At 43.3% G+C, this 13,583-nt stretch overlaps 1 protein-coding gene across 2 annotated transcripts in view; it reads right to left on the bottom strand.

The window, feature by feature from the left end:
• Nucleotides 1–13,583, bottom strand: part of ACBD6 (acyl-CoA binding domain containing 6) — a 92,406-nt gene that overhangs the window by 56,539 nt on the left and 22,284 nt on the right. For both annotated transcript variants that reach the window (XM_052801251.1, XM_052801250.1), the window contains exon 4: nt 8,140–8,222. In XM_052801251.1, coding sequence (XP_052657211.1) covers nt 8,140–8,222 — 83 coding nt within the window. The remainder of the gene's footprint in view (nt 1–8,139; nt 8,223–13,583) is intronic.

The following is a 13,583-nucleotide window of genomic DNA, read 5'->3' as shown; positions in this document are numbered from 1 at the left end:
TTTTCTGGAATAACCACCTCTGCAAATGCTCTATATATCTATATATGCCTCTTCCAAAAAAACCACTTTTCTTTCAGAAGTCTCCACAATGGAATTAATCCAGAAAAGCAATTTCCCCACCTGAAGATAAGGTTTTGGGAAATTTCGTCTTTCTACTCTGCATTTATTTCTCAAGCTCCTGATGCCCCCTTAAAAAAAAAAAAAAATTAGCATATATTATCTCCAACTTTTTATAAATATTAACAAAGAGAAATGAGCCCTTTCCTGAATAGATTGGAGGGAAGTCCATACAGTCATAATGAAGACTTTCTACCTGCAAACAAAATAGTCACATGAAGCTGCACTCCAAACATTTAAAACAATCTGATCTAGTTGCATGCCAAAACCAAGAAGGGAAACTAAGAAATGAGCTCAGAGGAGTTAAAACCAGATTTTTGGAGGGACCAATACTAGCCAAAAAGCTCAACTTGAATGGTGTGAATGGAATAAAGACAAATTACTGTTATTTGCTGACTTTGCATTCAAAACCACATAGGACAAGTAAGAAACATAGCTGGAAAACCTTGCAACTCAGGGGTTTTTTTCCGCCCCTTTATTTCACATGTGTGTATGTGTACATAGTGAATAATCCCTCCACTATAGTAGGTACAAGAAAACAAAAAAGATGCAGTGTTTTTATTAGATCAGTTCCTAGCAGGAATTTGCACTCCACATAAAACTGGCAAGAGTCAGCAGCAAGGCCCAGAAACTGGCAGAAACAGTCTAAAACCAGACAGAAGCACATCAGAAATATATGAGTAAAGTGACACTGTAAAGACATTGCTCAGATAATGTATTGGGGGGGAACCCATAGCCTTGTACTATCAGTATTTTCAGACAAATCTCAATTTACATAAAAATACAGCATTCAAGACAACTTCAGATGGGAAAGACCATGAAACTCAACCTAATGGGGATGTGCACAATTACTTAAAACCTGTAGCTAAAAGGAAGACTCAGATGCAATTCTGTTTCCATGTGAGACTGTGTGATACACAAGCACCAGTTCTTTTTGTTGAGCTAAAAAGGAGTCTTCAAGAAAGTAACCACGACTGCCAGTAAAGGCAGTGAATGTGTTTACAACTATTTCCTGAGGATGGCCAGAAGGGCTTCTCTTCTCCCTTGCTGACACATGTTCCACTGCCAAAGCTATTCTCTTCTGCTCTCCCCTGTCTCCAGTAAGAGATGGTAACCCTGATATAACACTGAGCTGAAGCATATCTGTTGCCTGCAGGTAACACACGGGCAGCTTTTTCCATCCTTGAATAAAAGGATGTGGAAGAACTTGAACCAAGCCATCTCTCCCCAGGCTTGGAAGGCTTCACAAGCCTTCTTCATAAGCTGTCCAAAACCCATGTTGAGCCAACAGTTTTTAAACAGCTCATGCAAAAGGTCTGCTGCCAGTTAATCAGGCTTCACTTCCTGCTTACCTGGAGTGCTGTAAGCCTCCTTGCTTTCTAAACAGCCACCAAGACTACCATGAAATAGGGCACAGAAGAGACTTGAAATTCAGACATTCTACCCTCGCGCAGAGAGCATTCTCCAGGTTTGCCCCATCCCCTTCCTCCCGCCTCGCAGGTTACTTCCAGCACAAAGCTCTGGGCAGAGGGGCTGCGATTAGGTGCTACTTTGGGCGTCCTCTCCCTTTTTCCCGGGGCTGGTCCAAGCCACGTCCCAGCGGACCCGTGGCGGAGCGGCCCCGGGTGCCGCTAACAGGTGGCTTCACCCGTCTGCTTGGCACGGCGCTGCCGAGCGAGCGGGAGTGCGGCGGAGCGGAGCAGGCAGCGTGCGGGGAGCCGAGAGACACTCGCGACACTTACTGTTTATGTCGAGGCCCGAGGCCCCCAAGGGACCCATTTTCACATAATCTATAATTATCTCTTCGCTTTAATCGCCTCGTCACTTCTGAGGCTCTCCTGGGCACAGGAAGAGGAAAAGCTCATTAACTGAACCTTTTCTCCTCTCTCCAGCCACCCATAGCTTTTAATTGCTTGGTGTTGTTATTATCTATCAGTGCAACTGGGATCATTTTCATAAGAAAGGGTGGTGGGAGGGAGGGAGGCAGGAGCGGGTCCCTGAGGTATGCACCACAGACAAACCTTTGCTTTCTCAATTATTTATGCCAGCTGAGGTTTTACAAGCTGAATAAATCCATAACTCAAGTTTATTTTGAACTGGCAGGCCATCCCGGGGGAAGTGTTCCCCACTTGCCAGCACACTTGCGTGCCGTCCTCCGAGAGCAGCCGGGACATAGCGAGACATGTGTCATCCAATTCCCCACCCGTTGCCGCGCCGCCGCACGCACTTTGGTAGGTTAGCGGCAGCACCAGAGAGGCGGCAGCCATGAAAACCCCAAATAGGAGCCCTGCCACCGAAGGATGCCCTCTCCCAAAGGGAAGGCAGGCCTGAGCCAAGCTGCCCCTTTGCGCAACAAAGCAAAGCTCCAAGGGTCACTGCTCTGGGGACAATAAAAAGTGTGTGGGGAAGCAATAAACTTGGCAATCATCTTGAAGTCAGAGACTTGCCTGCTAAACATCACCAGAAGAGCATCCATTTCTAAATAACACTGACCTGAAAAAACCCCAAACCCCAGATGCCTGGACCCGCAGATGTTTTGTTTGAGACACGCCACAGCTGAGCACACCACGGGCTCTGCACAACCGGGAGAGCTCTTCCGCAGGGATTGCACAGCCCGGCATTTATGCGAGTGACAGACATCTGCGGCGCAGCCACCCAAACGCACACACAATACCAGCACAAGCCCGTAATTCCCAACACAGCAAGGATGCCGGCTCCCTCATCTCTGCAGCTTTGTGCTCATTTCCAGTGGTGGCGTTCCCGAAAGCGGGGCTGGAGGGAGAGAACAAAACCCCGACCGTGCTCCGGAGCGCTGGGCTCGTCTCAAGAGCCGTGGCCACTCCAAAGTGGCATTCTTGCAATGGATGCTGGAAGCAGCTCTTTAAAATTCAGCAGCCTTTGTGCCTGACCACACGCAGCGACCTCTGGTATTTTCTGCCAAAACAGTTCATTTGTCTCGCACAACAACTAATCAATTCCCGAGGCCATCCATCACGGGGGGGCTCACGCGAGCTGGCCCGGCAGCAGGGCCAGATGGCGGCTGTGTTAGTGGGATTAATACAATTCTGATGGATTACACAGCATCAGGTGGGCTCCCAAATACGAGGGGTGCCTGCTCCGAGCCCCAAACCTAAACAGAACCCCACTTGTGACCGGGATTTCTCCCAAGTGTTACAGGAAAGGGTTGAAGTTCCTATCACAGAAAAGGGCTTCTTCAGCATCCCTCGGGATGGCAGAAGCATATAGCATAGCTCAGGGAGGCCTCCGTGCCAAGCAGCGGATGTCATTCCCATCCCGACATGCCGAGGCCACGTGGAAGCAGCCCACGGCAGAGTGCAGGAGGGCTTCTCCAGTGGAAGTGGAAAGGGACACAAACATTTGGCAACATTATTTCGCATTCTCCACCTGCCAAGTCAATGCTTTTGTTTGCTGGAAACACTTATAAACTACCTCCCCCTCACCCCTGCTTTAAAAAAATACTGAGAAATAACTTTAAAGTTGAATTTCCAATGCTATGGTATTTTTGGCATCTTCCTCAGTTTGTGTCTTAGATTAAATTTATGTTGGTGACACATCAGTCAACCTCATCTCACTGCTCATTTCCCAGGTTTGTGAAACTGTAATTATAGCTATTTGATAATGAAAGAGCTCAACTACTACTGCTTTTGTTCTGGTAATAAGACCAGAAAAGAAACATAAAGCTTTATGTAGCAATAAAAAACCATACCACTATACCCAGCTTGAAATAACAGATAATTCCTAAATCCTTCTTCCAGAGGAACCTCCAAGTCCCATCATCAGTCACCAGCATGCATTATTTTTATGTAATGCCCCAAGTGAGATAAGTGATTTGCAGAGAAACACAGAGGCAGAGCACTATGCTAATACATTCTGCAACTGCTCCCCATTAGTCACTTGGGGTACTTGAGCTCTTTATTGCCAGGGTTTATTAATGACTCTTAATTGATGACCAGTGCCCAGCACCCCAAAGTAAATAACTGCTACACCTCATTAGCTCAAGAGACCTTCTCCTGATTTGAGGATTGATCTATGAACACACAAATTGCACTGATTTAACCGAATCTCTTTCTAAATTGATTTAATTAGATTGGTATAACCTGTTTCTATGGATGCTCTTGAATTTATTTGGAATCAGTGCAATGTCCTTCTGTGAGCCAGACTGACCATTTTTCTATCTTGTTCTCAAAGCAGAAACATTTGAGATAATTAGCGATAAGGCAAAATCAGTCCTGGCACCATCCCAGTTCCTCCTACTTCTGATCCACCTGACTTTAGGGTAGGGTATGGTAACTCCACTTTGTTCAACATCCACAGATTTGCACACTAAAACCCAAGCATTTCATTCCACAAAAGGAATGTAAGCATTACTTATGCATAATTTTAGACACTTGGTTTGAAAGCGATGGCATTGCTACTTTGCTTGGTAATTTACTGCTGATGGTAAACTAGTAGTTTACACTATTTAAAACAAGACCTCTCATCTTCCTATTACATAGCAGCAGCTTGGAGGAGGTTAATCATTTGATAAACTGTTCAAAAGCTTCTGGCAAGAATAAAATGAGTGAACCTGCTTAGGTGAACCTTCAAAACTCTGCACTTGCATTCTTGTCTAACTCCTGGTGCAAGGCAAGGCTGTGGCGATGCTGGGCTCCAGATAAATTAGACAGCCTTTTCCTGCCTTTGCATCAGCGGAATCCTAAAGGGCATATGGTAGGCTGTGTTTGGCAGAGTAATGCCTGCTGAGAAATTGCTTTCAGCAGTCTGTCAGAACCCAGGGCTGATAAGGACTTGAGTTTTAGTTTTCAGTACACAAAACAAGGGGGTTTTGGGGGTTGTTTGTTGGTTTTAGGTTTGGGTTTTTTTGTTTTTTTGCTTATCCCAGGCTTCCTTAATATGAACTTGTAACTAGAAAATATTTATCCTATCAACAGCCCTGGAAAACAGAGACTAAAGTGGTTTGATTTATATTCCAATTTTTCCAAGCTGGTTGTAAAGCTTCAGTAAGCCCACCATAGACAACTGAGTCAATAAAATAGTCTGCAAAGTTTGTTTTCTCAGATCTTAGGTTTTGAGGTAGCATACACACTGAACTAACAGCATAGGTCTTACCTGTAACTATCATTGCGTTTAAGTTTATGCTGGGTCAAGCTATTAAGTTTTCTTTCCTCTTAAACATTTTCATTTTCTTCCTCTACAGAAAATGCCTTATTTTTTTAAGACTACATTCTATTTACAAATGCACAGAAGTATTACTGAATGCTAACCTTATGTTCTTGTAAGTAACCACTCACAGCCTCAGAAAAGTCACCCTTCTCAGGTGAGTGGTATTACTATCAAACCAATTCAATCCATGCTCTAGATAAACTTGGATGCCAAACTGAATGACTAGAGCCATCCTTCTTTGGCTCATCTGCTTGCAGATTTGGTACCAGTGCAATTTTGCTGTTTAGGGCTACGCTTTTACTATTATAATTATCACCATTAGAGATGTGCCTATAATTGTACACATTTATTCCCCATTCCAGTAAGAGAATGAACAGTAGACAAAAGCCATAATATATGGGCAACTGCACTGAGAAAGCTGCAGCTGTACAGCTTGCGTGTGGGTGAGGTTATGATGACACTTGCTCACCTCCTATCTCACAACTGAAGACACTGGTGCCTGTGAGCCAAACTGTGCTAATGGACCACATGAGTTTCCTTTCTGCCAGCAGAGTCGGGAGTCTTCATTTAACTCACTTTCAGCAGACTCACCCTATTCCAGCTGTGTCAGAGTCCACATCTGCCTACAGCCTCATTTTGTAAGGACAACAGCTCTGCTATACTAAACTAAACATACAGCACATATGTTCCTCACGGTATGTTTGGGAAAAATGTATTTGGAGCTATACTTACCTTCAAGTCCTGCACAAGTCTTGTTCTCATGGAAATAAAGCCAAAAATATGACAAGAAGATTTAGACTGGTCAAGCCAACCACAGCAAACTCTATTTTCCTGTATTTCATATCCAAGAAGGGGCACAGGCAGTCCTTGGGATAGCCAAGACTCTGAAAGCACTGTAGGACTAAGCATAGCTCATACTTAGCACCCAACACTGGGCAGCACTGATATGTTCTAATCCTAATAGAAGAGCTCGAGCAAGACTTAAACTACAAGGCCAAACTATGAGATCAAGGATGTTGGCTGAGGCCTACACTGGCAGAGCAGGAAAGAAAAAGGAGCTTGTGGCTAGAAGAAGTGCTATTTCTCAAACAATGTGTTAAACAAAGGTCATACCTGACCACCTCTGGTCAAGGTCCAAGGGCAAGTTAAATATGTGTTGGCTCTCCATACGAGGCAGAGAAGGCTTCTCCTGGCCAACTGTTCCATCTCGCTATGAAGTGGATTGCAACACCGAAGGAAATGCCCGCATTACTGCCAAGCACAAAACTGCCACCCTATTTGCTTACACAGAACCGCCATATCAATTTCTACCTGAGCTCCTTGCAAATGGTTTGGAGCCACCTGCTCAAGATTTATTTTTCATTAGTTTGTATCCTGGTTTTGCCTGGGATAGAGCTAATTTTCTTTCTAGGAGCTGGTATAGTGCTATGTCTTGGATCCAGTATGAGAAGAACGTTGATAACACACTGATGTTTTCAGTTGTTGCTAAGTAGTGTTTATACTAAGTCAAGCATTTTTCAGCTTCTCATGCCCAGCCAGCAAGAAGGCTGGAGGGGCACAAGAAGTTGGGAGGGGACACAGCCAGGGCAGCTGACCCAAACTGGCCAAAGGGGTATTCCATACCATGTGACATCATGCCCAGTATATAAACTGGGGGGAGTTGGCCTGGGGGGGATTGCTGCTCAGGAAGCAACTGGGCATCAGTTGGCAAGTGGTGAGCAATTGCATTGTGCATCACTTGTTCTGTATATTCCAATTCTTTTATTACTATTATTGTCATTTTGTTACCGTTATCATCATTATTAGTTTCTTCCTTTCTGTTCTATTAAACTGTTCATATCTCAACCCACGAGTTTTACTTTTTTTCCCCAATTCTCTCCCCCATCCCACTGGTTGCGGGGGGAAGTGAGTGAGCGGCTGCATGGTGCTTAGTTGCCGGCTGTGGTTAAAACACAACAGTTTGTGACAAGTCAAAGAAATGCTGTGTTAGAATTTTAACACTTCAGGAAAGTTCTCAGCAAGCTTGGGAAGCTGTGTGTAGAGAAACCAGTGTTTATCTTCTAATTTCCCGGGACTAGAACGATGCAAGACATTCAATAAAACAAATGGGATCACATACACATAATGGGTGACTGCAACATGACAGCAAACACTACTCAAAAATTTAGTCTTCCCTGACTGTTCATTTTAACTAAAAATACAATGCTGTATTCTGAAAGATCCTCCAGGCAATCATGTAGGTATTGGAGTTAATATTATACCCATGATTAGTAGTCTGGAACAGTAAAAAACCAACCAAACAAAAAAACCCAGCTGTCCTTATTCAGTAGCTAATGTCACTTACTACTTGCACCTTGACAGTTTTTAAATAGCAGCCATTCTAGTTCAGTAAATGTGTTTCTGCTATGCTAGCTGCAGAAGCTAGAAAAAATTAATTTGATATAAGGTACAAACTCTCCCTGAAGGCAAACATTGTCCAACATTAAAACCTTCACTGAACAATCCTTAATGAACTTATTGGTAAAGAAATAACTATTTGAAAAAGGTAGTGTCTGAATAGCTTTCTATTAAAAATATCCAATATTACCTTTTTTTAGCCATATAACTGAAAAATGGGAAGCCTTGCCCTTCCCCCACATATTGTGCTAGGGAAAGGTTACTACCTGGCAATGATACAGGCAGTTATTGATTTAAATCATTATGGACCTGAAAAGTTCTTTCCTGTCATTTATTATCCTGTTGTAGTTGCCACCACACTTGTGCAATATTAAAAAAAAGCTTAACAAAATGACATTAGAAAAATACTGTTTTTAACTGAAGTCCAGCAGAGATAATCACCTGATTGTTTCTTCTTGATATAATGAGCTCACAACTGGGCCTCCAAATGCAGTTTTGCTTTCCTTTCCCCTCTTCTCTGTCATCTGAAAGAAAAAGAAAGATTGGTCCAGCATCCTGCCTCCCATCCTGTTCCAACCTGTGCCACCCCTCCGCCATCTCCCACCCCTTCCCTTGCCCCAGACATGGGATCAGCCCCCCGGAAGCCTCATCTCCATGGCAGACGGTACCCCACGACCCTACTCCATCCAGAACAGCTGGATGGATCTCTCCACAAACCGGATCAATGCTCCTCTGAAGGTGGCCCAGAAGGGTCACCCGAAAGGTAGGCTTGGCAGCCTCGCCATCCCACTCATGAGCCAAAGCATCGCCTCTGCTGCACTCCCAGCCATGGCCCCTTAGGACCCAAAAGCTGAGCCTCTGTGAGGTAGCATAATGTTATGTTACTAGATTGCAAAACTTGCCTTTATAAATCTATTTAATATAGATTTAAAATTAAATTTTATAATGGGCAGCATTTCCAAATGATTTACTCCCAGGAACTCTAGGATTCTGAATGATTCCCACCATAATAGAAATGAACAATTAGAATAGCGATTGATCAATACAGAGCCTCAGGCCTACCTTTTCAAAAAAACATCCTGCAGCTTGGGATCTTCAATTGGCTGACTTTATATTGATGCCAGACTTTCAGAAACAGCTAAGTGCCTGCTATCTTAAAGCCTGACCCTATTTTAGGGGATACAGGGCACCAGAAACCCTAACTTGTCTTGGGCATCTAGCGTCTGGGTCTTTGGGTAAGCAGTCAAACTGGTTTGCAATTCGCAGCAGTAATTCCTTATAAAACGAGCCCATTAATTGCAACATGCTGTTGTCAGTGGACAGTTCTGTGGACTTCGGTGACGAGAGATCATCAGACCCAGGGTGAATAAAATCAGAAGCAAAGGGAAAGCCTTCCCAACCTCTAGCAGTCTCTCAGTAGCTGCAATACATTGCTGATTACACCAAAAAGCATTGCTGCCGCCTCAGAGTTGTACCTGGAAAGATGTTGAATTTTTTTTTTTTTTTAATAAAACATGCTTACATTTGTTTTTCTTCCTGCTCCCTAAGTTGTTTTTGTTTTAAATCAGTTTACTGTTTCCCCATAATACATTTACTTTTACATTCTGCACAGTTTGAGCCAACCAGTTCCACGTTTCAGCTCTCCTGTACCAACCCAAAGCCGTAATATTTGGGTTTGCAGATATCACAGGCATACTTCTTTATAAGGATAAAATGGAAAGGAAATTGACTTTGAAAACTATTCTATAGCAAGTAGGCTTTCTCTAATTTAGAGTAGAAGATGACACAAAGTTCTCCTTTCCTGAAGGGAAAGGGCTTCAGAGTCTTTACAGTGCAATGCCCCTCTTAAAAAATTGTTTAGCAGAGAACCTTACTGTCCATCAATTAATTCCACACCACTTATAAAGAAAATTAATTTCAGATCATCTGCTAGTACATGCAAGAGTTATTTCTATAAAATGAAGCTATACTCACAACTAGTCTGTCGTCTTTGACGTTGAGGGATAGTGGTCATTCAACCAGTATCAGAAACTATAAAAAATTTTTAATCTATATTCTTTCATCTCTTCTCACTACAGTTTTTGGTTACTGCTTTTTTTCAAAGTCAGAAACAACACTTGAGAAAATACGTTTCATCTTTCCAAAGGCAGAAATTGTAAAACAGGTTTCTTGGATTAAGTTCACCTTCTTTATACAACCAGTGCACTTCTACCAAAGATCAGTCATGTTGATTGAGTACACATAAGGTCATCGGGAAACTTAGCAACAAAGGCTTTCCCAAAAATCCTCAGGCAGAAACTTCTCTGACTCTTAATCCATATACAGGTTACTTGGTCCAAGTAGCTTTTATCTCATGTCTTTCACACAGAAATAGGTAACTCAATATTCAATTTATGAATGTTGAACCAAGCTCATTTCATCACAGTCCTTAGTACGTAGAACAAGTTTATGAAAAACGTACAGGAAAAGTCTTGGCTATCCTCTCAGGATTTAATGTGCGCCTCTACTCTGCAAAGCCATGAAAGACAGCATTGTGGCTCCACCATGCATCACCACTAGACTTCCCAAGGGCAATCTGTCCAGGCTATGAGGAACGCTTCTTCCCAAAAACATTAACTCTGCCTCAACACAGATACAAACTGGTTTCTTTCCAGCCACCCTTGACAACTCGCCTATACCACAAGCTCATCTGCCTGCTTCCAATATCTGTACTACCCCGCCTGCCAGGGACTCGCATGCAATATCTGAGCATGAGGTACCAAACTGAGTAATGAAAGAGGTGGGACAGAAGCGGTTGCTCCTTCCAAACCACATCACAGCTATTGTACTAACAGGAAGCAGTGTTTTTATTTGTCTCTCATACTGGCTGAAGGGATCAGTAATGCGCAGATGTACTTTCCTTCTTAAATCTCTTGACGTTTCTGCAGCAGAAAAGGGATTTTAGGGCTGGAAAGATAAAAGCAAATGCTACATATACACAGATAACGACCAGTGAGTTTAAAGTCACGTTACTCTGCAAACCACAATGAAATTAAAAACTGACACTGCAAATTTTCTCTTTCCTCTGTTAAAAAAGGTACTAATAATTAACTATGTGGCTCTCAATTGAGCCAGCTCAATTTCTCTCACTGCTGGCAGCGCTGTCCAAAAGCACTGCAGATACACGTGTAACTAATGATAGTCAAGAAATAACATGATCCCAGGCTCTCATAATTTGCAACCTGAATCCAAGAGAGCTGACAGCAGTATTATTTGCAGTCAGGACCATATAAGAGAGATGCTGTAGAAAAGGCAAAATTACTGTCGGCTGCATGAGCACGAGGGGTTTGCCCTCAAACTGCCAGTTAAAAACTCTGGGAATAAAGGGGAATTTGTGACAGCATGGGAAGAAACCTTGGAGGATTGCGCTCAAGTGCCAAAGCACAGGCAGTGCCATGTAAGAGATGTGGGAAGAGATGATAAAGAAATCTAAGAGATGCCTTAAGAGGCACTGGAATTTCTTGTGTTTTGCCCTAATTCTTGCCCATTGATTCTTTGTTGCTCATGTAAAATTAAGGCTGATATCAAAGTCACTATTATTCTTGACAGTTAACTTTGGTAGGTGGATCTGGTTACCAAAGCTAGCATAAATCACAGGCAAATATGTGATTCAGTATGCAGCATACATACTCATCAAGAGACATTTTCAACTCCCCTGACTCCCGATGTGCTCACGGACTGGTGCAGGGAACTCCACTAAGCCCAGAACTATCCTTCTCAAATGTCACCAGGAATGCCAGAAGAAAAGCCGCACTCCTCCCAGAACAGACAGCAAAGCATCCTCATCCCTGCCTCAGTGCACTGTATTTGTCAATAAAAGACTGGCTCGATTCAAGGTACAATCGCATCTCGACTGGCTGTCACTGACAATGCTGCTCCAGACGGCCTCAAAGCCTGACAACCACTTTCTGAACAAAATGGAAATACAGGGACTAATATTTGCTAACATCATTAATTCATTTTTTTCTCCACTCCCCCTTCTTCCTTTATCCACAATGTCAAGTTGTATACCTTTAAATTGTTGTCAGCCATAAAACAGACATCATGTCCCAGTTCAGAGGTTAACATATAATGACAGACACATTAAAAACCCCTGTCCAATGCCTCACTGACGATTTCAGCTCCATCTTCTCTTCAACGAGACAGTAGCTCAAACTCACTTATGAGCTTTAACAACATTAAAGTCTAATCATGATTGAAAAAAGAAGGAGAAAGAGAAGGTAGTTTTATCATACTAAGCATTATGGAAACAGAAAACAATTAGAGACAAACATTTTCTTTGTGAGGGTTTTGGGTTCACCTTCTATTTTGGTCTTAAAAGTCTCCCATGACCATAGCATGATCCATTTCTCTTCTTTGGGAAGCAGGATGAAAATTATCATCTAAGAGGAAGATTGGTAGTTTCCTGTCAGGGCTTTGTTTGGTGGGCCAACCTCTTGCTATATCCCTGAAGACAGGACAGGGATTTATTATTTTTCATCTTCGAGCCCAAGCGTTGTTCCAATCTACACAAAACAGGCTACGACAGATTTAACAAGATGGCACTTCCAAGGGCCCTTCCAATGACTCACTTCAAACTCATGTGGCAGAACTCATTATAGAGATGCAGGTGAACTTACCATTGGTGATTAGCTGGGACTGAACTAGACCAAATGGTACACAGCTATTTTGTAAGTAGGCCAAAGGACTCAATCGGACAGAAGGAAAGGTACAGAGAAGTCCTATAAAGATACTACAAAACAGCAGGAATAGCACAAGTTTCAGTAAAGCTTTAAAAAACCCCCACAAACCCAACAACCATAACTTGGAGTCAACAGAAGAGCTAGATCCTAGGCATGAGTTAAATGTAGGGCATCCCAGTTTTATCAAGAGCAAAATGAGAACTCTGTCTGGCTAGTTTTGCATGTCTAGACACCCAGCACACACAGCAGCCATAGCTGTTTGGCATGACTGTGTAGCACAGAACATCTATCAATGTCCCAGTTCCCTCACATCTCACTGTGGCTTTTCTCCACACCCAAAACCTTTTAAGTAGCTTCACATAAATACATCTTTAAGAAAAAGAGAAAGCCATTAGCAAAAAGGTTCATCTCCTCAAAATACTTATCTTCAAAGTTACGCTGGCTAATGCCTTATGACAAGTTCATTGTCACACATCTTTGAAACAGAAAAGTGAGACAACTTCGATGAGAGCTATGCATCAGGATCTCACACCCGAACCACTGCAGTGCATGGAAGAAGTTATCTCAGGTTATGTTCAGAGGCTACTTGCATGGCCCTGTGCAGAACCCAGCGCTGCGACCAGGGACACACACTACCTTGCTCCGTACCAGTTTGCAGAAGGGTGCATACACGGCAGCAGAACAGTGAAATGCTCTGCTTGACAGGAACATGGCAGCCTTCAGCAGCCACCAAAGAAGCAACTGAAATCTGCCTTGGCCTGGCAGGGTGGTGCCTGCAGGGCTTCGGGGTGCTACTGAGGGTCCTGAACCACTGAGCCTGGAGGAGCTGCAAGTGCTGGATATTCACAGAGGTCTGCTTGGCAGGGGCAGGAGAAACCCTGGCCCACATCCCAACTCCCCAAACTATACCTGGGAGGTGATCAGCAATTCCAGTCTCAGCTGCCATAACAGGACAGGCAACATCCTGTAACCCCAGTACAAGTAAATCCCTGAAGTGTGCTGATTGAATTGTAATTAAGCTGGCACAGTCTCAGGTGACAAATTTTACAGAAGACACTTCATAGAGTTAACCCAACAGTAGACCTCAAGGCCTGCTTTGCTGGCCACCATGTCCCCTTAATGCTCTGGATTAACATTTCTGGACGCAATTTGAGGAGTGAGGAT

This window comes from Harpia harpyja, chromosome 11 (genome assembly GCF_026419915.1).
Source record: "Harpia harpyja isolate bHarHar1 chromosome 11, bHarHar1 primary haplotype, whole genome shotgun sequence".
Classification (NCBI taxonomy): Eukaryota; Metazoa; Chordata; class Aves; order Accipitriformes; family Accipitridae; genus Harpia; species Harpia harpyja.
Note: the sequence above shows the minus strand (reverse complement) of the source record. Positions and strands in the feature narration are given on the sequence as shown.